Here is a 25,646-nt window from a genome sequence, read left to right as displayed (position 1 = left end):
TTATACTTTGAATCTGGCATTTTTCTGGAGGTTTTCTCTCTTCCTGTTACACATCTTATGGTTAATGCAACAGCAAAGTCAATCATATATGAACCATCTCCATAAAATGGCACAGTAAATCAAAGAAGTTGCCGTCTAATGTACAATTTAATATCTTCCCAGTCTAGAGTTCACATACACTGACATCAGAACTTGTGCTGGCTAAAATGCAAAGTCTATTACTTCCAGCTATAGCATAAAAAACAGGCAATGGTATATTTAATTATGTAATTTATTACTATGTGCTCCCCATAACAACAAACAGCATCAGTAGTGTACACTTGGATCTAGACAAAAACAAAGGAAAGCATGAGAGCGTGTGCTGTCGCGATACACCGGCAGCAGCACAGGGTGATACAGTACAAGGATCGGCCACGCAGCACGTCTGTCTGAGGCTCAGGGATTGTCAAGGATCTACAGCTAACCTATGTCTCCTAACTCGCTCTGCGTAGCATTAGCAGCAGTGTTGTTAAGGCAGTGAGGAGATGAAGGAAGGAAATAATACTGACAACTACGAACACCATAAAAACAATGTTATGGACTCACTGGTAATACTATTCTGATTTATTGGTTACAATAAGACATTGGTTTGATCATGTAAGTAACCAGTCAGCTACAAAACAGCTGTAAAAAAACAGCTTTCTTACAAAAAGTTAAACATCTCAAAATTGAGCTTGTATATTTACATCTAATTGTTTGCTAAAACAATGTTATTTCTATAAAAGCAGAAGTCCATTTTGAATTATGATGAAACAGAACTTTACTCCTGGTTAACAGCTTATTGCCCAACTGGTACTGAACACACGGAGGAACAGAGCATAGCCTTACTTTCAATAAATATATGCACTCAATGCTATATACAGGAACTATACACTGGCACACTGGAGTGTGAGTTTGAACTACTAAAAATGCTTTTTTCTATTGCAGTCAGATGCATGGTGGTTGAGAGAATATCCTTTTTAAATAAATAATGTTTACTCTCCAAAGTGTCCCTCACGCTTTAAAAAAGCTATTTCAAAATAGTTTGGGAAAAACACTTTTTACATAGAAGTCCAGCTTTGGGTGCTGTCAGTTCGGCATTGTAGCGGCTCACATGAAATCAAATCAGAAGGAGACTGAAAGGTGCTAAAATCAAGCTTTGTTTGGGTGAATATCAGTTCTGTTTGCACCAAAGCCAAATTCCAGACTTTATGAGCTGCACAAAACTGCCTTTGGTGATGATCTGATGAAGTTGTGTTTCACTTTTGTTGAATACAAAGATGTTTGTTTTATAAGCTTGACATGTTTTATACGACTGAAAAGAAATTCTAGTCTAATGATAAAAATCAGGAGAATCTGGCGTTATCGTCTAGTTTTATACCAGAATTTTCAGTACAAAACCAAGCTGAACCTACAAATCCACATATGTCGTCCCTTTTCAGTTCCATCAGCACATAAATATTAAATAGTTTCCATCCAAGTATGTTCAGATTTTAACACACAGCTCGAGAGAGCAGCATGTGAAAACCTGAGATTACAGAATAAATGCATCTCATTTTTTTGAATATCATTCTGTTCTTAATGAGTTATTACTGTAATCTGTCGGGTAAGAGTGGAGTACATATTCTTTGGTAACATTTATATTGGCTTGTTGTACTTGGGAAATTGTACAAATACTTGCAGTTCACAGTAACTGCTGATAGAAACAGCACTGTAAAGTTGTGAACAGTAAAGAGAGTTTCAAATGTGTCAGATGGTTTATCATCCTTGAATAAGTTCTATAAACATTGTCGTTGTATGTTTTGCATAAACATCTTCTCACCCAGTGATACATTTCACCAGTAATGATCCAGCAGCTCATCAGGTTTGTAACGATGCTTTTGTTCTCTTTTTAACTTAATTGTTTTGCTACTACATGTCTCAGTGGATGTTTTCACTGCTGCAACACAAATAATAAAATGAGCGTTTAGACGTTTGGTCCCGAGCTCTATAGGCTGTGTTCACATCAAAACATTCTAATCTCTATAATTTAAATCTGAGCTGGGGGGACAGGTCAGAAATTTATGGTCGACTTTATTTGCTGTTTAACAGTCAGATTTGCTGTCCTGATTTATGCTTAATATCTCTGCAATTACTGGGCCAACTCATTTCAGAAAATGATGCCATTAATCAATACCAAAGATGTGATTGTTCTGAACAAGTTTGTGGAGCCAATCCCTAATAAATAATAACATGGTTCAATGTGAATCAAAAGTGTAGGTGTTTTCAGAGCCCTGCCCTCCATCTGAAATCTTGACACTGTGAACGCAACCTATAAAAAGCATGAGCTGTGGAAAGAGCTGTGATTCTTTCATCTGACATAAAGGAAAATTCCCTTTGGACTTTGTGCCCCTACCTGATGCTACTATAAACCAGTGAATGAATAAATATGTTTGCTTCAGTTCAAATGCTGAGGAGTGAAGACGGTCAGTCTCATGTCAGGGGCTAAACAAAGTGAACCAGCACTTTTCTCTTTCTCTGTATTTGTCTGCTGTGTGACATATGACGTTAGAAGATTGGGGATGAAGTTGGATTTTCTAGTGTACATCAAAGTCCTCCAGCGCTGGGTTCCACTTTCATCTCTCCACTTGAGAATAAGCCGTGGGCCATCGACTGGAGCCAGTGGAGCTTTGACGGAGGGCTGCTTGTCCATGAGGGGGGGCTGCAGTGGGGCGTAGCTGCCGTGGAAGCCTCCTCGGAGCAGTGGTGCTTTTTGATGTGCCCTTCTTGAGCGGGGCAGAGGTTGTTCGGGCTTTGGTCGCGCTGCCTGATGTGCTCGCTACTCTGCCGGTCGTGGCTGATGTTCTGCTAGATCCTTGCTTACCCCCGCGAGTGTTATTAGCGGCCGCGGCTGTGAGGGTCTCCAGGAGTTGCGAGGCTGATCCGAAGCGTAAATGCTCGTCGGCCTCTGCTGCCTCGGAGAACAAAGAAACTGCTCCGCTGCGCAGCCTGCACGACTCACAGCACAGTTTGTTGTATCCAGGAATAGAGCAGTAGCGGGCGAGGACCTCCATTTGGCAAAATATGGATTTGTCTCCATTACAGGGTTCATCTGAAAGTCAAATAAGTTCATACATAAAAGTCATGCCATGGAATATCAATAAATAACTTTATCCAACAAACAACCTGATGTGTGAAATGGTTGCTGTCACATTTCTTGACATTTGAATTTCTATTTTATTATGAAAAGAAATGTGTAATAATTGCCCTAAACCCCACACAGATACTTGTTAAATTACTACTTATAAAACATTTGGATTATATCATCACGCTTCACACAACTAATGGCTGTTTACATGTTAAAAGTGAAGTTAATCATTAGCGATTTTAAAGATGTAAAAAACAAGAAGAACCTGGAGATCACAGTCAGTTTGATGTGTTCCCCAGTCCTGTGTCTTCACTCACAGCGCTCGTTTACTTTTTTAAATCATTACGGTTCATGTTAACTCCGCAGAGTCGCTGTATGCTTAAAACAAACACCGCAGACTTTGTGAATAACTTTAATTTTATGGCATTAAATCATCATCTCTATCCTCGTTCTACACACTGTTACATTGGCTGCCATTTTGAGAACTCTCCGCTAAATGATGGCGAAAAGTTTGATGTGATGAGATGCTGACAGACAGCTCACCGTGACAGATCCTGGGTCTACACTGCCGCAAAGTCTCCGGTTTGTCTCCTGAACACTGGTCTCCAATGCGACAGGTGACCATGCGCCGCTCCCAGCCCTCGCCACACGTCACAGAGCACTACAAACGGAAACACGAACACACGACACGATGGATAAGCTCTCAAGTGTTATGACGGTTGGACTACTGATTTAACCAAAACAGGGTCAACACAATTATATTTAAGACCAAACTATCAAGAAATCCAAAAATAAAGCTGGACGAGACTGGGACTAAACCAGGATAAAACCAGGACACGTGTAAATGCAGACACATTAATCTTGTGGATAAAAGTCGTACCTGTGTTTTTTTTTTATAATGGCACCACTGTTAAATACTATCATGAAAAACACATTTTACATTGGTTCACACTGTTGACAGTGTTTGTTTAAGCCAACCCAGGGACTTTAGGTAAGAAAGAATTTATACACAAAATAATATTCCAAAAATCACCATGATGATTTCACATACTAATATTTTCAAATGAGATTGTTATACCAAGGAAATGGCTCGATACTGGATATTGATTTAGATCCCACTATGATAATGTTATTTTCAGCATAATTCATAGTAAATTATTTAACATCACAGCACAGTCATTTACAACTTTTGATACGCACCAAGGCCTTTAAAAAATATTATGTCCTATTTATGTTTGTTTCAGTATCAATACTATCTAGTTTGAAGACTCGCTTCAGTATCAACTAATACAAGTACTACTATTTTTTAAGAATCCTACAGTATAAGAATTTGTAACAAGGTGCCCACCAACCAGAGGGTGAGTGGTTCAAACCTCGCTCCAGTGCATAACGTCACTTTGTCTACTTAAAATACAGTTCACTTAAGCGGATGAATGAATATGCATTCAGTGTAAAAATCTAGCATCACCGTGCAGCTGATTTACGACGTCAACATCCTGAAAATGGACACGCTATAGGATTAAAGAGGAGCTATGTCTAAGCTTCTAAAAGGAATCTGTTCAAATAAACTGCCAAACAAATCACAGTTTGACATACAACCCAGCATCTAATTAGTTGATGTATTGGCTCTGCTCACAGCTGGATGTCAGATTTATTGGATTGTTCAAAGGTTGCCCAAGCTTTTTAAAGTAAGAGACTGTGGGCCGGATTCAAATCAGTAAGAAAGATGCTATTTTATAGTCATTTAAAATTAAAATGGGTTCAACTGTGCATCAATAAATTATTGATTTTGTTATTCAAATTTAAAATTTACAATATTTGCATATTTTTCACTAACCATTGTTCATGTATTTACCACATGGGGATTCACAGCCACTGACACTATTGTGCATATACTGAGCCAATGTACTGTTGGAGAGAAGTAACATGTACATACAGGGTTATGCCAAGAAGGACATCTTAAAATCCATATCAAATAAATCAAATTCATGAAAAAAGTATTGATCTTACAGAGTGGAACTGCCTCTGGTGGTATTTATAAAGTGTGGCTTGCTCACGGTACATTTGCTGGAGTACATCTGTGGTGTGATAAACTTGTTGGGCTGTAGAGCATGAATTAAGCAAATAAACTATAATTAATTATAACGCTCATGCAGAGAGTAAGTATAGCTAACGGCTATTTTAATTAATTGTAGGTCTATGCAAAGGTTATTTGATAGAACAGCTACATTGAGCACGTAGGTTTGTTTCAGTGGATTAAACACGATGTCCAGCAGTAAACATTTATGAAACCTTGTCCAGGAGGCAGTAGATAAGCTTTGTGTGGTAGTACTGCTTGGTGAGCTGAACAGATTAAACTATTTTTCATTTTTTCTTTCACAAAGCCTGAGCAAGCTGCAGCCTTGAAGCTTGTTATAATAAAATTAGCTGTTTCATGTATGCAATTATTTCTTACACTATAATAATAATAATGCCTTACACTTGTAACTCACTATAACTCACTGTAGTCATTATTCATTCATTTCCACACTTGGTGATGGTAAGCTACTATTGTAACCACAGCTGCCCTGGGGCAGACTGACGGAAGCGAGGCAGCCAATCTGCGCCATCGGCCACTCCGACCACCACCTATCATTCGCGCACACACCACTTTCATACTAGGCAAAGTGGGTGAAGTGTCTTGCCTAAGGACACAAGGACAGAACTTGGTCCGAGCGGGACTCAATCCTCCGACCTTCAGGGGACCAACACTCTAACCGCTGAGCCACTGTCGCCCACTATTTCCTTTTTCCATATTCATTCTCACATCTCGCCTCTACATTTGACAACCTATTGTACAGTGGAAAACAGTGGTGCTTAAGATTTCTGTCTAGTATTTTGGAAACAGTGTGCAGCCCTGGGATATGAACCAAAACAATGTGACATTGATTACTGCAAAAGTATCTCCTTCAGAAAGTGAGAAAGAGCGACTATCACAACTTTAAGCTGTCAACTGTCTTTGTCTCGTGGGCGGAGGTTGTCATGTGCACTGACCTCAGACCAGGGCCCTGTCCTCCACTGAGAGGGGCAGGGGTTGCGGTTGCACGCTCTACGGCTCTCAGGCTTCTCTCCGCTGCAGTACTTAGTGTGGATGGAGCGGTTGGTGCCATCGTGGAGGTACTGAATACAGCGCACAGTCCGAATCTGAAAGCCCAGGCTGCCACACGTTTTGGTACAGTGCTCCCACTCGTCGTAAGTCCATCTGCACAGATCAATAAAGAAGGGACGAGTGAGCATTGATGGGATAAAATACTTTGGCAGGCAAACACTCTTTGGGTGTGCTTTTTCCACTGAACTTTAGGACCTGACACGACTACATTCTTAGTCCAGTCCCATTTCAGAATAATATACTCTTTCATTTGGTGGTATTCAGTTGTTTGTATGCAATGTCTCTCCTAAAATAAAAAAAATACACTGTGCTATTTCATGCAAATCAGGTGTCAAACTGCACATTATTAGCCGCCTTATACTCCACAATACTTTCACACTTTTGGCATGAGAACAGCCACAGATCCTTTTTATCTCAAGTCATTCAAATCAAAAAATGAAATATCCTTTTTGCAATTCTGCGTGGGACAGATTTATGAAGTCGTACTGCTTTATCCACTGCAATAAGTACACAAAATGAACTAAAACGCTGCACAAGAAAGGAGAGAATACATTATCCTCCTTTGTTTATCCACAGGTTTGTTTGAGAATGATGAAAAATAGGACCCGAGCTGTAGCAATTAAAACTATAAAACTAAATATATGAATATGAATGTTTTGAATCATGAAAATGCAGAAATACGACAATATGATGCAGTTATTCAGTACATTTTCAAATTATTCCCCTTAAAACTGCATTTGGAATATCATATATAAACAGAAAAGCATTAGGGAGGAAGTGGAACATTCAGCCAAATCCTTAGGCCAACTTTACTGAAACACGGCGAAATTAGTTGGAAACAGCAGTTCTAAAATATCCCCAATGTATTTTGAAGCAAAAGTTCCAGCATTAAAATTATTTACACGACTTATATACACGTGAGATTGTGAGTTGTTTAATGGGGAGTGGAGATTCGCAAGACAAATTACAATTAAGTGGTTGTATTTTCATTTTTAATCAATCTTCATTTCATTAAACAGATTGAAACGTGGACTCGAAGGATGGGGTGACACTGAAGTAATGATGAACGCGACAGTACTGCAAGCTCAGCCCTTATTATCTCGGCATAAGTTCCCACAGGTACACACTGCCGCATAGCCAGACTTGAACGGACAACACCACAATGTTTGAGGGCACAAGTCCCTGGTTAAATGCAAGACAACTCTCCGACTACTTCAACATCCTCCAAAGAGAATCCCAACATCTTCAGCCCTGCTACAGTTACCTCGTGTTGTTTTTTACAGTTTTCTTTTAATAATAATATTTACCCTAGCAGCCGCAGTGGATTATGGCTCAATATTCGATAAGATTCCCACTAATAACATCGAAGGCAACATCCACCGTCATGTTTATTACTAAAGCAATGACATTTCCTATCGCTGAGGAAGATGAAATGTCTCCACACCAGAACTCGTATAGATTTGTGCTGTGACATCTACGGTTGCTAAAATAACACAACCGTACATGCAACTGGTGGTTTTATTATTAGGCTAAACAAAGGATAGTGCATTTTATCAGATTTTTGTGGGCGTATCTGCATTTTTATGAAGTAGAAGGCGTCTTATTGACCTTCAAACCTGCAGATAAAGGAGGTGCAGGGATGAGACACGGCATGACGCACCAGTCCCTTAGACGAAACGTTCACACACAATCTTTGTCTATCAGCGTATGAACATTTGAGCTTGAATGCCAGTATGAAACTGTATCCCCAAAAGATCTTATAAGTCATTTAGGCCTTTATATAATGTATGAACACAATGATTCAGTCAGTCTACCTCGGTGCAGCGGTGTCAGGTATTATTAAAGAGGAAAAAACTATTTACTTTCCGTCCATGTACTACTATTTCAACATGTTAAATATTCATTACATCTGAAAATATAGAAGACTCTTTCATTGTATTACTTTATGTATATTTCCACACACTTCTACATATGCAGTCTCTTTAATAAACATCTGTACAAGTGCTTTTATATGATTTAGTTTTGTCGGTGAATTTCAGCGTTTTGAATTATTGCATTTTCAAAATATAAAAGTAATTATTGTTGAGATGAGTGTTCCAATAATAATAAAAAAAAACATTCTGAAGGATGGCACTTGAGTGAATTCCGGTAAAATTGGGTGACGCAAGTTGGTTAAAAAGGTGATTAGTTACAGGTGGATTGTTGCGTTGGTTTTGGTTATGCCTGGAATTATAAAAGTTTTACAGCATTTAAGACAAGCAAATGATGCATCAAAGTTACAGATCAGGTCTGTGGATAGGTGATGCTCAATAAATCTCCCTACAGTGGTCCCTCGTTTATTGTTTAAACTCTCTCAAAGTTCAAACCTTCGTAGATTAAAAAAATAAGAGCTGTTTTATAGAATGAAACCACATTATTTTTCTCCTTTACGTAACAAACCAAAGATTCATTTATTCCTCATCCTCGTAAACTTCTCCCTTCCTTCAGCACGTCCAGAAATCCAACTTTTTCAGCGATAATTAGCGTCTTCCTCGACCTTTTGGGTGCGACCGCAGGTATCTTTGTCGGTGCAGAACGTTTCATCGAGATTGTGGGTTTTGTCGAGGAGCAAACATACAGCACTTCAGAGTCACACTGCGATCCAACATTTATCTAAATTTGTCTGAACAGTCCCTTAGCCAATCAGGACGCAGAACATAATGCACGTTCAAAAAATCCACGAAACAGTGAGGTGAGTAGTGAAGGACAACTGTACCCTTCACCAGAAAAGTCAGCTCGGTTGCAACTTAAACCATGAGTTCTCTTTCTTTGTGTATTTCACACTTGAACTCATTTGGGATGTTTTTGAACAGGTGCCTGAAATGGAATGAAGGTTGTGAGAACATCATGATTAAACAAACTCCCCTTAGCCTCTTTTTGACGGTTGTTATCACACCACTATGAATATTCTGAGGTTGAGTCAATCTTCAATCATTTTTATGGTACTCAAGGAGGCTGCTCTGGCGATGAACTGACAAAAACAAAAAGTCAAAGATGTGAAAATGAGGCCAGGTATAGAGGGACTTGGCTTTTACTTTGAAATGTCCAGACAAAAACTGAGAGAAAGCACTTAGACAAAGGATGTGATGGTTTTGTATGTTAAAAAAATCATGACAATGTTTCCAAAATCCACGATCACGGATGGAAAGTAGAGGAATATGTTCAGTTTCACTTGATTAGTATGCTACCCCTGATCAGTTTGACCATATATTTAAATCTGACCCATTTTCATTTCACAGAAAACCTTTGTCATGTCACGGACTTCCACGAATCCATTTTTCTTACATGACCCCGTCTTTCAGCTCTGTTACCTAAAACGGCTTAATAATCCACAATACTTTCACACTTTTGGCATGAGAACAGCCACACTTCCTTTTCATCTCAAGTTGTCGAAACTGTTGTCGAAAATGAAATATCCTTTCGCAATTCTGTGTGGGACGGCTTTATGAAGGTGTGCTGCTTTATCCACTCACTGCAATGGGCCAGCAAAATGGACTTGAGAGCTACACAAAAAGCTGCAAAAGCGGAGAAAACACCATGCCCCTTCTGCTCATCCATGAGTTTCAGAATGATGAAAAAGTAGGACCCAAGTCGTAGCAATTACCGTGAAACTGTGAAACAAAATCTTATACGTTTTGAATGATGAAAATTCTCAAAATATTGGCTTAAACAGTGAGCTGAAACACAAGGAAATGACAGAGTTTGCTGAATTACCGTGTTGTCATTGTACAAGGTTGTCCAAAAGTCACTGACAGTTAAAAAAATATCCATAACTCTTTTGTTTCTAAATATTTTTCTTTCATTTTTCCAGAGCATTTAGAACGACACTTCTGACGTTAATCTGAGCAAATACAGCACCGAGGAACGAACCCTCATTGTACAGTGGAAATTTGAGTCACATTATTTTAAAAAATTAGGTCATTTTTACTTCCCCTAGTTTAATAGTGATAAGTTCAAGTGTAAATGAACAATTATAACTGTATATATTGCCAAAACTCTCGGAAGGTTCAGTTTACCTCCTGCTAAAATTTGGTGAGTATAACTTAAGAATTATAGGAGCTGTTGAAGATTTAAAAGTGTCAGTGACTTTTGGGTATTACTGTATTACTTCACCAGAAGCCTGTACTCGCTCATGGCTTCAGCTGCAGCAGAATTTTGCATTATGTCGTCCACGTTGTGCATTTGTACGAGGCTGACCACAGTATCCGATACAATACTATCAAGATATGACTTACAATGATTTGGTAAGGACAAGCAGACAGTTTATCAATCTAGTTTGACAAATCTGTGGCTTTATAGCTGCGCAGTGAAAGAACATATTGATGAACATAGCACCTGTCTGGACCTTGTCTCAGGAGACACAGAGGTACATCACACTAAAACACACCCAGTTTATTGTCTATGGCTCAGCGTCCAAGGCTTTAAGTCCATCCTGCTGTTTATGAAGCGTAAAACAAACATAACGCCACAAATACCTCAGTGAAATCAGTCTGCACATTTTATATCTCCTCTTTGTGCTTTAGGAGGTAATTACAACACAGGCATTACAAATGGCTATTTATTCAAGGCTTTGGGATAAATTAATGCAGACAATAATTTACTCAAGACTAATTTAATTATCCATTTGCTGCTTTACCGTCTGAGAACTTCTACATAGCCTGATCACAACAACTTACTCATAAAACAACAATAAAACTATGGGAGTATGTATGAAAACAAGTATATATGAGTATTCTGCTCAGTTTTGACAGCTGTCAGTCACCAAACAGGTTCGTCATATTTGTGATGTCTGGAGCTTCATGCCTCTGTGTTTACAAACTAGAACTGTCTATAGTTTATTAGAACGTGCCACACAGGTGAGGCTTACTGTGCAGATGTTTATGCCACAATATATTTAAGTCGTGGAACGTTAAGACAAAACCCCTCCGCACCCACTACACGCGCGCTGACCAATCTGATCCACCGGGGGTAATGGACTGACCCGCACGTCACTAGTGGTACTCACTGAGGCTGGCTGCAGTCCTGGAGGTTGCACATTCGTCTGATGGGCTTGGGCTTCTTACTGGCATCGCAGTATCCTCTGTGAACCATCTTGGTGTCACCCTTCTTTCTGCAGCCGTATTTGGTGTACTGATAACCTGGCAACACAGACAAACACTTTGAAATCTCATATACGAACATAATATCATATGTATACAGACTTTGTAATAATTAAAACCCCATTATGATCAAGGTTTAAAGGTGGTGTATAATTTCAAATGAGGGTTTTTTTCTCCATGGATTAATCACAATCAAATCGAAACTGCAATTTGAATTTTACTGCAATTTTTGACGTAACATAATTCCCTCCACTTATTCTGCATAAACTGCTAACCATTTCATTTAGAGCTGCACAAACGTGTTCAAAAACATGATTCTTGGATTAATTTGTCAGTTCATATTTCATTCTTTTTGTCAATTATCCTGACCACGTTTTAATTGCAAACTTTGAACAGAATCCTAGTATTAAAAATCAATCATAATGTCAGAAAAATCGAAATTAGACATTTTCCCACGTCATGCCTGATCTAGAAAGAATCAAGAATCAGGGGTGAACAGCAGGAGGTGTAACCACGATGCCAACCTGCGACCTCAGTTTTGTTCCATTGTTTTGCAAAAGACTGGACTGAATATTTCACCAGATGTCTTTGCTGAGTCTGATGATTGTAGTCTAATTGATTGTAATAGTTGCTTAGAAGTCCAAATGTGCCGTCACATGACTTAACAAACAAAACAAAAGCCACAAAACAGTGATGCAAACGCCTCTATTATTAGACAGAATGACTCCCCTCTGTTCATCTCTAATTTGATGATAATTTGCTTATTACCTCCGGCACAGGCCTTAGAACACTGAGACCAGCTCTTCAGTGCCCACTCGTACGTGTCCTCCTGAATCACGTTGTTGTTGTTAATAGGAACTGAATCTTCATGGATGATGTACTTGTACATTAATGTAGAGCGAGTGTCATTGTTCTTTGGTATAATCTGTGGGACAGGACAAGTCAGAGAGAACACGATTAAAGACACAAGACCACAGATTTGCATTTAAATACCACCCTGGACAAAAAGGAGCACATAAAAGAAATCTTTGTCAATCATGAAAAGAGGTAGTGGGGATTTATACAGTCAAATGAGATGTGGTGATAATATTACCGTATTTACATCAAGAACATTAAACTGAACAGCAATTTACAAGACATTAACATTCACTTAAATTATTAAATAGGTGGAAATGCATAGTGAATATATTTCCAGTGTGATGAAGTCTAAATGTTTATGATTCAACTTATAAATTAGAAATACTTCACTAATTACGATTCGTTCACTCAGATACACTTCCTCATGTAATTACATCGATATATGCTCTACACTCACATTTTACACTCCAGTTCAGGTTGGATCTTGCCCTGGAACATTTTGAATTAAAGCCTCATGAATTTAATATCAGATATGTAATTTGAAGGGAAATTAACAAATTATCTGCATTATCTTTACAGTGACCTTCAGTCCATCTATCACTGATCCAGTCTGATGAATGTACATCACAAACGAGCCAGAGCTGGAGAGTTCAGCCGTACTATGACTTCAGTACTTCTCTATATTCTCTCTATGCAAATAAGACTCCCAGACTAAGTATTTTCAAGTCAACAGTTTCTCCTCCTTTTGCAATTTAGGCTGTTTTTGTAAGAACTTTGACCTTAAGCAGCAGGAGTGAGTTCAAGTGGGTTCAATGATGTTAAAGTTCAAAGTTCTGTAAACAGCAGAAGGACGACACACACTGACTTTACTACTGAAATTATGTTTTACTTTATTTTATGATTAAAATACTTCTAAGATGCTATGATTAACTTGCTTTGTTTTGTAGTAAATCGACTTTCATTGAATACATTTTGAACCTTTTGTGTTCTACATAAAACTGATCCATCATGTGAAACACTATTGTTATAACGTAATTATGTCATTGTTTCGCTAGCTCCCTTTAAACTGTGAGCTCAAGAGCACTGCTTTCAAAAACAACAGTCATTATTCTGAACTGATAGCCATTTAATTCCATGTGTATTTGTATGCTAATGGATTCAGATCATTAGATATTATAAGACTGAAAAACATGAACCACAACGATCAGAACAAAATGGCACAACAGGAACTGTATTTCTCCCCTTTTTCTATTTATGGGTTGTTGTTTTTTTGCTCCACAAACTGCTTCATGGTTTCCTTGTTAGTAGTTTTCATGGAAACAACTGATGCCTGACATTTATGTGCTGAATGTGAGAGCAGACATATGTTTGTAATCTTTATAAATATTATACAAGCCATCTCAATGTCATGCAGACTTAGAGGAGCTGATGAGATTTTAAATTTGATGAGAATCCTCCTTGACCTTTACTACCTAAATCCCCCATGGCTTACACATCATATATAATGTACTTTGGATGTGGCTGAAAGAATGTGCATATCAGGCTCCAGGGGGATTTTCTAGTGTTGTAACCAATTATAAGTGTTAAATACATTTTAAAAACTGTTGATTACTGAACAACAGTAACAAAACATAATGGAATATAGTGCAATTTGTACACTTTTATTACTGAAAAATATATTCACTGTATTACATCTAAAAATATATACTTAATTGTAGTTTATTTACTTATTATATTAACTTCACTGACAAAAGAACCACATGGTCAAATGCAAAACCATATATATACACCATATGTTGTGCAAGCCACAGACAATAACATACCTTTTTACTACAATTGTCTCTCACTTACCTGAAGAACAGCAACAACACACATTTGCCATTAAAGAAACAGTGACAAAAAGCAGAAGGCTACAAAAGTGTCACATGATCACAAACTCGTTGCTGCTATTTCTAATTTCAGAGCCATTGTGAGGCACCGGAAGTGGGTAAGAGACAGTGATAAATACCCAGTGTGTTAGAATCTTACTGTTTGAGGTTTGGACCTGAAATGCACTGATCCCAGAGACATGTGCCAAAACACACAGCCACGGTGCAAAGTGCCACCCGGGTGATGCCTCACCTTTATGGAGCAGCAAATCTGGCTTGAAATTGGACACAAAATCCAGTGTGCAGCCAGTCATAGGAACCAACAAAATGAAACATGATATGCCTTTACCTTTTTAACATACATTTGCATAATTCTTTTTAAAATGCTGTTTTACTATCAGTGTGTCGTCTTTACTGTACCGTTATTATATGAATGACTGCTCACTAGTCTGTTTTGGCAGATTGGTTCCAATTAAAGTTTTTGATTGGTCTTGTGTTGGTTTAAACTCCGTCCTTGTTTATCCGCCCTTTCATAAAACGTTCATAACTTTAATCGTGCCTTAATTTCTTTGGGAAATTGGCACCTTTCTGACTTCAGCTTCGAGTTAAACTTAACCAGGGATGTGCAGTGTTACCTTCAGAGCAGAGAGGTTGTATTGCTCCGTCTTTGATAGTGTTTTTTGACAGTTAAGGGCATGGCATCTAAAACTCCCTTCCCAAACTCAAAGACACAATACAAAATCTTGGAGCGTTTTGATGTCGCGAGTCAAAGTGTGTGTTAAGGCTGACATTTCTGCTGTGTTAAATGAACACTTTTGAGTGGCCATGGGTTCACGCGAGGCTTAGATGTGTTTTTTTTATGTCAAGGCTCTGCAAATATAAGCCAAATAGTTGCGTATGACTAAGCTCTACAGTGATCAACCAAAACATGAACGCCCTTCGAGATAACTGTTCTTGTGATTTTGGGTGTTACAAAAATAAAATGAATTGAATTGATTCACACATAGAATACTTGAATTACATTAGCATTAACTTATCTGTTTTCAGCCAGGGACGCCTTATTTTTCAGCACTAAAAAAAGAAATTTAATAAATGCAATGTAGATATGCTAAAGAGGACATTTTTTGTGGGGAATATCTCGTATTAAAGTATAACAAACGTGCGATATTACATTTTGTCCACTGTAGAAGAATAAAATCAGGTCTAATTTCGATTAAAACAGTTCAAACAGCCGCTTCATTTTGTCATTTCACCGAAAAAACGCATTTGCTTTTCAATTACATGTTGTTTTTTTTGAGAGAAAAAGCTACTGGGAGTGCTCATCCAGGTCGCAGACGTTATACTGAGTCCTTAAAGAGTAGATACTAGATCACTGTGGCAAAGTAAATACATTAGCGGAAAATAAAGCTAAATTCAAAGATAACACTGCCTCTGACCTTCCTCATCCTTTTGCCGATGTGTTTTTATCGTCAAAAATAGTTGTACACTATTTTTAAACCCTACGTGTTTGATCTGGAGAATTATGATGTTTGGAATAATCACGTGTACGTACAGAAATGTGGCGGGGGAAGGTGAAGGTGTATAATTTTTCTGAGCACTCACGCTTTGAACGCTGGAAAATGACTCAAGCATGCATGAATCACTCAAAAATACAAATCTGAGTAAACTATTGATGAGGAAACACTGTTCTAACATGGTTTAAAGTTCATAAAAGTCAATTGGAGGCAGCGTGTCCCCTTTAAATGAACTAAAGAGGAATAAAGCGATGACGTTAACCCTTTAAGGACTGAGCACATGATATTTTTTATTTTTTTAAGCCATAAAAATCATGTTAAAGGAAGTATCAGCTTGTACTTTTGCCTTTTTTTCACACAACTACATCTATTTTACACCTCTATCCTTTCTTATTTTTCCTTTGATGCATTAAATAACCGACTGGGAGAATCCTGGCGGCTCCTGCGCTCTGATTGGTCGTCTTCGAGGGACGACGTAAGCACATTACCGTGATGACAGTAACATATTTAAAGAGCCCCATGTCGCTGCTTTGAGACGCCGTTTGAATTTACATGAAGCACAATTGGTTGCGGAGTTACGATAATGGAAAGTCTGCAAGCGCGAGTCTATCGGCGGTGATATCATTCGATGCTATAGATTTAAGACAACTGCACCGAGTTTTAGAAAGAAAAAGGAGTTTAGTCTTTTACTCAAACAGAAACAAACCCCACGTTGTTGTTTATTTAGTGGATTATCTGTTATACACCAACATAGACGCCAAAATAATCCCCAGAGCACCTCAACTTTAAGATGAAGCCTATTGGATGTTTTCGTTCGATGCTTGGCCCAGCTGAATTGATTTAACCTTTTTTTACAATAAGGAAATTATCTCTTCAGAAAGAGATCTGTAAACTCTCACTTCGCTCAGAGAGTTTACAGATCTCTGTGTGAAGTGCTGCTTATCTGGCCCTGAGTTTGTTCAAAATGAGAGTTGGATTTTACCAGAACTACCACAGGGTCATGCAGGGGTCCGTCTGTGTGCAGAGTCTCCACTTCGTCCTCCATAATGTAGTGCCACTCCACACCCAAGTCAATGAAACTCCTCGATTTAACCTCATCGCCTTTCCCATTCAAGATGTAGTGCCCCGTCGCCTGATTCTTGATGGCTGCAATGAGTCACTTAGCATGAGTCACGTAGCAGAAAGATGCAACATTCACATACGCATGATTTAGAAATACCACGGAATGCATGGATAATAACAGGACGCAGGAAATAAAGAGCAAATGTCTGCTCAGAAAGTGAAAGGAGAGCGTTTGAAAATGTAATCCTTCAAAGTATTGTGCTTAATGGATTTGTCTGTCTAAAGTTAGCATCAATTTAGCAGCACCATTAAACAAAAGGTGGTGATTCTGTTCCTTCTCCATTATGACTACGGCAGGTAGAGTAATACACTTAAAGAGCCCGTTTTACGCTCTTTTCTGATCTATGTTATAATGTTTCCTCATCAAAAACAGACCCGGAGTTGTGGGGTTTTTTTTGTTTCATTCACACATGTTTAACACACAAACCCTACAAATTTAAGCTGTGTTCCTCTCAAACTGAAAATGCTGTTCCACCTTGTGATAAATAATCATTTGGATAGTTTCAGTTTTGGAATTTCCAAAAGGTAAAAGATAGTTGTTAGCAAAAGACGAAATTTAAATCTGTCAATTGGATAAACCGTTGTAGGAATGAAGACGTTGCGCTGCTCATCTTCAGTTGTGGTCAGTTGCTGCTGGACACTGCCTTATATCTGTCTGAAGGGAGGGGCTAACTACACTGAAACTGTAAAGAGCTACTGTCTCCAGTTTCAGCCATAGCGACCCTATTCAACCTGTAATGGACGCCGATTGTTCTCTTTGTTCCTGTTTGTTTTGGGTATGTGTTTAAGGAAGGATTCTCTTTCCTAACACAAATAGCTTCTTTAACTCCCGTCTCAAACCATTTCTTTTCTCTGGCTCAGATCTGAACCTCACTCTCTTCAAAGGAGTGGTTAGCGTCTTTGAGATGGAGATGAATAGAAGACTGAGGTCCTGAGCTGCTCTCACGCTGGTTTTGGTACATCCTCTCATGAAGTGGCTGCAGCTGTTAAACTGAAAACTACCACTTCATGAGATCATACGGTGAAACAGAGCATTTTTAGCTTTAGAGATTTAGACACAGTATATGAATGAAGCAAAACAAAGCTCTTGGTACGTTTTTGAATAGGTTTACGTTATAACATGGCTAAAGGCTCGCAAGAGTCAATTTTGCATAATATGGGACGTTTATTGAGCAGGTTATTTTGTCAATGGATTTTTCCCCTTCCCTAATAGCACTAGAATATATTACTGACTAACCATCTGCGTAAATGGGTGTTTGGATGTTTGGATGTAAGTGGTTTCTTCGCATAAAAAGTTTCAAGTGCCCATTGGAGGTAGAAAAGTGCTATATAAATGTGACCGTTTACAAAGCTAGCATTCTCCAGGCTCGACTTGTGAAAGACTGCTTCACGGAAAATGAGGCGTAATTTCCAAATATTGAAGTCCAGACATTATCGAGAGTCTTTGAAATGTGCTGAAGAAATCCACATCATCATCATTTTGGAGATATTATTGAAACGCAGCACAGAAACAGGTAAAAGAGTAAGACAATAATTTGTGTTTTAGTCAAAGCTTAAGGCTGGAATAGTGAAGTGTAGGATTTTTTTTTGGACGTGCTGTGGCCTACACGGCGTCAACGTCTGGCAAATACTCGTGTGTCCCATGCAGAGGTGGGCTGTACTCAGTTACATTTACATAGTAGCATACTTTTAGTCAAGTATTTCACAGTGTAACTTATACTTACTCGTCCTACTGCATATCCACAAGTGACAAAAGTTTTCACAGTCTGACAATATTAATCTCTCCTTAAGATATGATTTTTTTTCTTTTATATATATATATAATTTTTGTGGTCTATCCTTTAAAAACTCCAGATTTTGGGCTTTATTTAATGTTTGTTTTTTTTTGTTGTTTTTTTTCAATTACATTAACTTTATAAATCAAATTATAAATCAGTCGTTTATGCTCAGACAGTTACTTCACATTACTCTTACTTGAGTAGTCATTTCTGCGACTACAATCTGTACTTCTACTTCAACTATATTATTTTGAAGTACAGTTGACCCTCACCTTTTGCGGTCTTGCTGTTCCGCCGATTTTTTTTGTCCAATTTGACATGATTTTTTACCGTGTATGAACATGCATTGTGTTCTACGTCCTGAAGTGCTGTTATGTTTGCAATTTGTTTTCTCCCCGACAAAACCCACAGTGTCGATGAAACGTTCTGCACCGACAAAGACACCTGCGGTCGCACCCAAAAGGTCGAGGAATATGCTAAAAATTGTAGAAAATGTTGGACTTCTGGACATGCTGAAGGAAGGGAGAAGTTACGCGGCTGTAGGGCGCCATTACGGAATAAATTAATCTTTGGTAGTTTACGTAAAGAAGGAGGAAAATAAACGATTTCATTCTATAATACTGTACTTATTTTTAAAATCTATGATAGTTTGAACTTTGAGAGTGTCTAAACAAGAGAGAAATGTGAGAAAATGTTAATGCCTTTGTGAGAAAAGTGTATAAAGTGTGTGGTGAGGGGTTTTACAGCTGCAAAACTTATAGAATAATGTAAAAATAAAGCTGATACTTTGTATATTTTTCCTATCGCGGGTTATTTTTAGAACGTAATACGAGGGACTACTGTAACTTTCTTTACAATTTACAGTTTTTTGGCTTCTCTATCCATCTCTGGTCCTATAATCCTTGGTCTTCTCTTATACATTTTGACTCTTGACACTGACATCCTGAAATATACGTCTCCCACCAGGAACGAAAACATAAAAATCCACGGATGGAATAACGTGCTCATTCATGCGTGCACTCTTTCTATAGGCACATACTGTGTACTTTGTGATGCACAGTGTAGTAATTGGGGCTTACCTACAGAGGACTAATGCAGTGCCTTTGTGTGGAGAAAGGTGTTATATTAGTCAAATGCACAGTATTGTCACACACTTTCACCTTGTAATAACACCTACAAGATGACCACGTAATAGAATATCACTGCACTCACAAATACTTTGAAGGAAGCATTGTTCAAATGTCAAAATACACTTTCTATAGAGACATTCAAAGAGTTTAAGGCGCTGTACCTGATTTTTACAGTGTTAAAACATAAAAAACCACACATATATGATTTGCAGTGGTTATTCCTCACTGTCCTTATATATTTCAAGCATCTTCTTTGTTTACTGCAATGAGTTTATAAAGCACTTTTCACCAATTTGGGAAAAAAAATCAGGTACAGGGCCTTTGATGACATAATGGTGAGTTACAATAAAACTTTGTAACACATTGCACCCAACACTGATCATGTGTCAGGTTGGATGTAAACCCATTACTCCTGTGCGTGTGTGCGGTGCTGCAGCTGCCACAACGAGCTCATAGAAAATTCAATATCCCAAATCAATCATCACATGCAGTCGTTGACAAGCTGATGTACATACAAATAGATGCACTGTTGACTGTTTAGAGCTGGGAATAACCATGTCATGTTTTCTTATTTTCCTGAGTGATAAAATAGACATATATTTTGCAGGGGAACTGAATAGAATTTAAGAATATTTAAATACTTTTCAAATATTCACTTAATATATCGCTTTGTTTTAGTGACATGAACAGGCCGGAACGTTTGCATTTTAAAATATTACGCAGTTTGTCATGGTTAATCTTGATGAAAAGGCGTCTTCTATTGGCATGTCATTTGGCAAAGGAAAGACGGATGCCAGAGACGTGCAGTAGTTGGTCATTACTCCGATGGAACCGTGACACAGAGGCACATCTCGTCTTTGATAGATGATTTATAACGGACACTTTCTTGTCTCCCTGCTCAGTGTGACATACACCGAAATAGAATAGATAGACTTATGGATCTGACTTAAAGTGCTACTGGGGAATGCCACTGTTCAAAATGTGATTGATTGGTGATACTTAATACATTCATACGTTTGTAGCCATAAGAAAATCTAATCTAACTTTGTATTGTAGTCACAGCATTTCTTTTTACATTTTTTTTTTACATTGTTAAACTTCGTCTTTTATCTCACAAAAAAGAATTATTCAAAGTTTTAACGTAAAGGTGCACTGTATATCTTTATATCTTTTGTGGTGGAGGAGCCATCTGCTTGTCTTCATAGAAATGTTATTGTTTTCTCTGGTCACAGAATATAATTAAATTTATCTACGGAGACAAGCAGCCGACGACAACAAGGCCAGTTTACAAGTCAGGTTTTTCATTTATAAAACTTTTACGTGAGCTCAGATCTCCTCCTGCCTCATCTCTGAAGGCCCTGAAATTTTTCATTTCTATGTAAAGTTGTTTGTAGCTCACAAATACAACGTGAAAAGCGCGTAAAATGTTTGGACATGCACAAACTTTGTAAATGATTCTTCAGATCTGTGGAGAGGTTACCCCACTCACAGTAAGAATAAACGACATCTTTGAATGAATACAAGATAACTGATTACTTTAAAGACATACTGTGGGACATTCTAGGGAAAGAAACAACATTATGATGGAGATGTGCTAGACCCTCCATCAGAAAAGTTACACAGTGCACGTTTAACTGACCACGATCTGCAAGGGTAAAGCTGATGTTCAAATACATCTCAGTGGTCTCTTTATTTTTTCTTTCTTTTTCTTCCAAAGCTGTAGGTATTTTAGGTATTATAATTCCAACCCCTGAGCGGATACAGTGGGGATCCCATCACAATGCCACCGTATCATTAGAATATCTTAACTTAGGAAAAATTAAAAATAGAAATGACATAATGAACACAGAGGTTCCTCTAAACTTGAAATCAAAATGCCACCAAAAGTGACACATAATTACTATCATTACTGCAAAAGTGCGTCCCCGATTTGGTGCACAGACACGCTCCTCTTTTGTTAGTAAAATGGGATGCAACATGTGCCATCTTTTCCTTTCTTCTATTTTCTCCTCATTTGCAGACACAATGTGTGGGAAACATATACAGGACTTGCTTTTATCTGGTAGAAGTCTTTGAAAACTGCATCGGAGCGATCGATGGTGACCTGTCTAACCTCCACACACTGAATAAATCATTCTTTCTTTAGGCCAGTAATATAACAAGCACAATAAAGATTAACCAACGCCGTCACGTCTTCAATCACCGGCTGTCACACTTTATTGTTTAAAAGGAATAAAGGCATTTTTCTGATTTTCTTTCATTTTGTCAAATATTATTGGTTAAATAAAGAGTTGTTTTTGTCGTTCTCCCTGCGCTTATGGGTTGTTTCAGGATAAAAGTTTTGTTGGTGATTTAATTCAACATGGGGCAGAAAGTGCTGCATAAAATGACTTTAACTTAATGACTTACATTTTCATTAACAAAATAAAAGAGTCTTTGTATTGATCTAAACCTTCTGTGAATAACAAATATGATAATGTGTATGGCTGTTTTTGTTACGTCTAAAATCCAGTCAAACAGAGACCACTCAGTTTAGAAAAAAAAGTCTTTCTGTTGATATTTATATTCAAAAAAATCGAATTAAAAAGTACCTAATTTAAAGGTGAACCACATAACTTTTTCTGGTAGAGGATATGCTGCCTGCTTGTCCTGGGATGATCCACAGTGTGCCATTAAAAATGTATCAATCTCACAAAGAAAAGTCAATAGTCCAATGTGTGAAGGTTTGGTTTTTATAGCAAAAGACGGCATTTAAATTGTTGTAGGAGTGAAGACGTTTTGCTGCTCGTCCAAGCCACTTCTTCTTCAGTTCTGGTCATTTTACTGCTGGACAGTGCCTTATATCTGTCTCAAGGGAGGAGCTAACTACACTGACACTACATTTGTCTGTTGTTCTCTTTGTCCCTGTCTGTTTTGGGTCTGAGGATGGAGTTGTTGATTGTCTTTCCTAACAAAAATAGATTTTTTAACTCTCCTCTCAAAGTTGTCTTTCTTTTCTCTGGCTCAGATCTGTACCTCAAAGGAGTGTTTAGTGTCTTTGAGATGAAGATAAACAGCGGACTGTGGTCCTGAGCTGCTCTCTCAACGGTGTTGGTCCATTCTCTTATAAAGTGGCTGTTTTGTTTCTCCAGTGTAACTCTCACTGCACTCTTCACTACACTGAATGGAGTAGACCACATTACTTTGCTTATGGCTCAGGGTTTTGTCTTTTGGCTGAACCAGTTTCTGTCTTAAAGTGTTTGTAGGTGGTTTTCAAAGTAATTTTTTGCAATTAATCTGTATATTTAGTGCCTTACTGTGGAACATTTTATGCAAAGTAATAACATTTCCATGGGACAAGCAGGTGCTGGATGTCCACTAACTGTATATACACCAGAAAAGATACATCATGCACTTTTAAATATGAGACTTTCAGCTCTAAATGGACATATTTGGCTGATTAATTACCTGAGATTGCCAAAGATTCAATGCCGAATAAGCTCTGTGTCCTGATAACACATTTCCTCAGTCTACCATATATGTGAGATACATCATAAATTAGCATGATCTGGAACCCACTTTGGCAGGAAGTGTTGAAAAAGAGTACAAATCTATTTTTACGTGGCCACACTTACCCAGAATCTGAGGAGAGGACTCGTGCTCTTGGAGGGTCACATGTCTAGCTCCCGGGGGAATGTCAAACATCTTAACCACACCTTTTGCCAAGTTTGCAGCAGCAGCAGGAGCAGTGGGAGGAGGTGCAGGTGGCGGAGGAGGATGAGGAGGAGGAGGGGGAGGGTTAGGGGAGATAAGACAGAAGCAGGTTAAGCATGTCGATACTTCAGTGTTTGCAGAGGTGGACATCTCACAGATTCTCTTTACTTTGCTCTAAAAAGTTCCAGGAAGAAAAACATTACGTGTAAGTGGTCGTCTCGCTCTGTCTACAAGCCTCCAGGACGTGGTTATATTGAAACATGCTGCAAAGCCTTTTTTTTTTTTTTCATTCACATCCAGATATCAAGCTAACCCCAAGCTATTTTTAACAACTTCAAAAAACACATGAACTGTATCTTCAAATTTTCGACTTTTTGTCTTTTTATACAATATCTAGAAATGAATGAAAACAGCCGTTAGCAATGTTTCAACGCAGAATGGGGAAAAAGTTAACTACATGGTCGCAAAGTTCTGCATCAATCTGGGATGTCCGCCGCTTGCAAACCCAACAGGACTCACCGAGCAAGTTTCTAGAATCTTCTGTTTCATTTAAAAACACATTACGAGCTCCTTTAGGCAAGAAAAAGGCTCCTCTGATCTTCCCTTGAAAATGAAATACATTCATTAGTTTGCGTGGAAAAACTCGGCTTCAGAACTTGTCACAAAAAAAAAACAAAACATCACCTATAACAAGACGAGTGCACGTTTAATTGGTGTCATAGGAACAAGAGTAATTGTCTCTGGGTGGCATGGCAAACAAGAAAAAAATCTTTCTAATTAAGATTCGGTATAGGAGAGAGATAATGACTGGCTTTACATTTGACAGGCAGACCCAACAGCTCATCCCCTCCTGGAGCATATGTGAATAGTCACTCATTATGCCTGCCTCTGTGATGCTGTCAGGTTATAGAAGGCAGCAACAGGGGGCAGAACAATGGCACAAAGGACAATCTCTATTTTGGATAAAAAAACAACTTATGACAGCGGGCGATTTGGGCCAGAGTTGTCTTGTTTTGAGGAAAGGTGTGTCCTCTTGACAGCTTAAGTAGTGCGCAAAGGCTGTGAGCAAGGAAAAACATTCAAACAAAGAGAAATAAACTCAAATTAGAACAACTTTGAAAGACCTCTGCTGCAGCACTGGTACTAAACGCAACAACGTATTCATTAACAAACTGCAAAAAACGCTTGATGTTGCTATGGATTATATAAACGACGTACATAAGGTTAAAAAATCTATATTATTGTCTTCAACTTTATCGGCAGACTTCTCATTATTTTGTATTTTCTGGTTATTCCCTTTGAGACCAACTACAGCTAAAACGGCGGCTTTTCCAATACAGATATTTTTCATCTCGCTAATGACATTTGCTCTGCTTGCCCTGGGACTTCACGCAATCAGTGCATTGATTTACATGCAGAGGGTGACTCACAACAAATAGGAGTGAAAAGGCAGAAGAAATATTGTGCTTTTGTCTGCGGTTTATGTAATCTATGACACCTGCAGATCATTATGTTATATTTCAGACGTCTCGGATCGTAATATCGATTTAAATGACATAAAACACATCGCAGGAAAGCTCCACTGACTCCACTGCTTCTTCATGTCTGCTTCTACAGGGTTACATTAAGCGGTGCCACTGAATCCTGCGTTTTTTAACCATTTACGAAAAAAAATCAGTGAGAATGTACGGCGGACAGGGAAAAACTGGACTTTTGGATGAACTAGCGCCTCGATTAAAGGAGATAATTGGTCAAACATGAATAAATCACTGTCAGAAAGGATAAAAGTTTGCATAATATGTCTCGTCTCAAAGCAGAAATCAGACTTTGGCAAGGAAAACCAGTTATTTCTCTACCAACACGTACTGAGCAAATGCAATAATAAAAACGGGATCACAGGAAAGCCAGGTCTAACCCATGACAAACAATGATGACACCTGCACACATAAAGAACTAAACTTTAGCCAAACAAGAACTAAATTGAGATGAAACCAAATCTGGAACTGGAAATGTTGGTTTTCTAATGGACGGGAGATTGTTAGAGCTAGTGCCTTGGCAGAGGTCTTCTTTGATTTCACTACTTTTATCCACCTTTCTTTGCTCACAACCTTTAAATCCCATCTCATACACAGTTCAGTTTACATCAAAAGGGTTTTCCATCACAAAGCATCAGGATCAGTGACCTTAGATAGTTTGTTGGAAAACTTCGGACACTTGACAGAGTAATGGAGCGTGGCGTCCGACCTAAATAG

At 38.3% G+C, this 25,646-nt stretch overlaps 1 protein-coding gene across 2 annotated transcripts in view; it reads right to left on the bottom strand.

The window, feature by feature from the left end:
• Positions 1-253: 253 nt before the first annotated feature.
• adamts3 (ADAM metallopeptidase with thrombospondin type 1 motif, 3) overlaps positions 254-25,646 on the bottom strand; it is a 104,007-nt gene continuing 78,614 nt past the window's right edge. Inside the window, exons 16-22 of one of the 2 annotated variants that reach the window (XM_055224284.1) lie at positions 23,316-23,396; positions 16,654-16,817; positions 12,200-12,356; positions 11,338-11,470; positions 6,179-6,386; positions 3,689-3,806; positions 254-3,109 (exon numbers count right to left, since the gene is read on the bottom strand). In XM_055224284.1, coding sequence (XP_055080259.1) covers positions 2,634-3,109; positions 3,689-3,806; positions 6,179-6,386; positions 11,338-11,470; positions 12,200-12,356; positions 16,654-16,817; positions 23,316-23,396 — 1,337 coding nt within the window. In that variant the 3' untranslated portion in view covers positions 254-2,633. Of the gene's footprint in view, positions 3,110-3,688; positions 3,807-6,178; positions 6,387-11,337; positions 11,471-12,199; positions 12,357-16,653; positions 16,818-23,315; positions 23,397-23,913; positions 23,998-25,646 lie in introns of both variants that reach the window. The other variant, XM_055224283.1, reaches the window with a different exon arrangement.

This window comes from Periophthalmus magnuspinnatus, chromosome 9 (genome assembly GCF_009829125.3).
Source record: "Periophthalmus magnuspinnatus isolate fPerMag1 chromosome 9, fPerMag1.2.pri, whole genome shotgun sequence".
In the NCBI taxonomy this organism is placed as follows: domain Eukaryota; kingdom Metazoa; phylum Chordata; class Actinopteri; order Gobiiformes; family Gobiidae; genus Periophthalmus; species Periophthalmus magnuspinnatus.
Note: the sequence above shows the minus strand (reverse complement) of the source record. Positions and strands in the feature narration are given on the sequence as shown.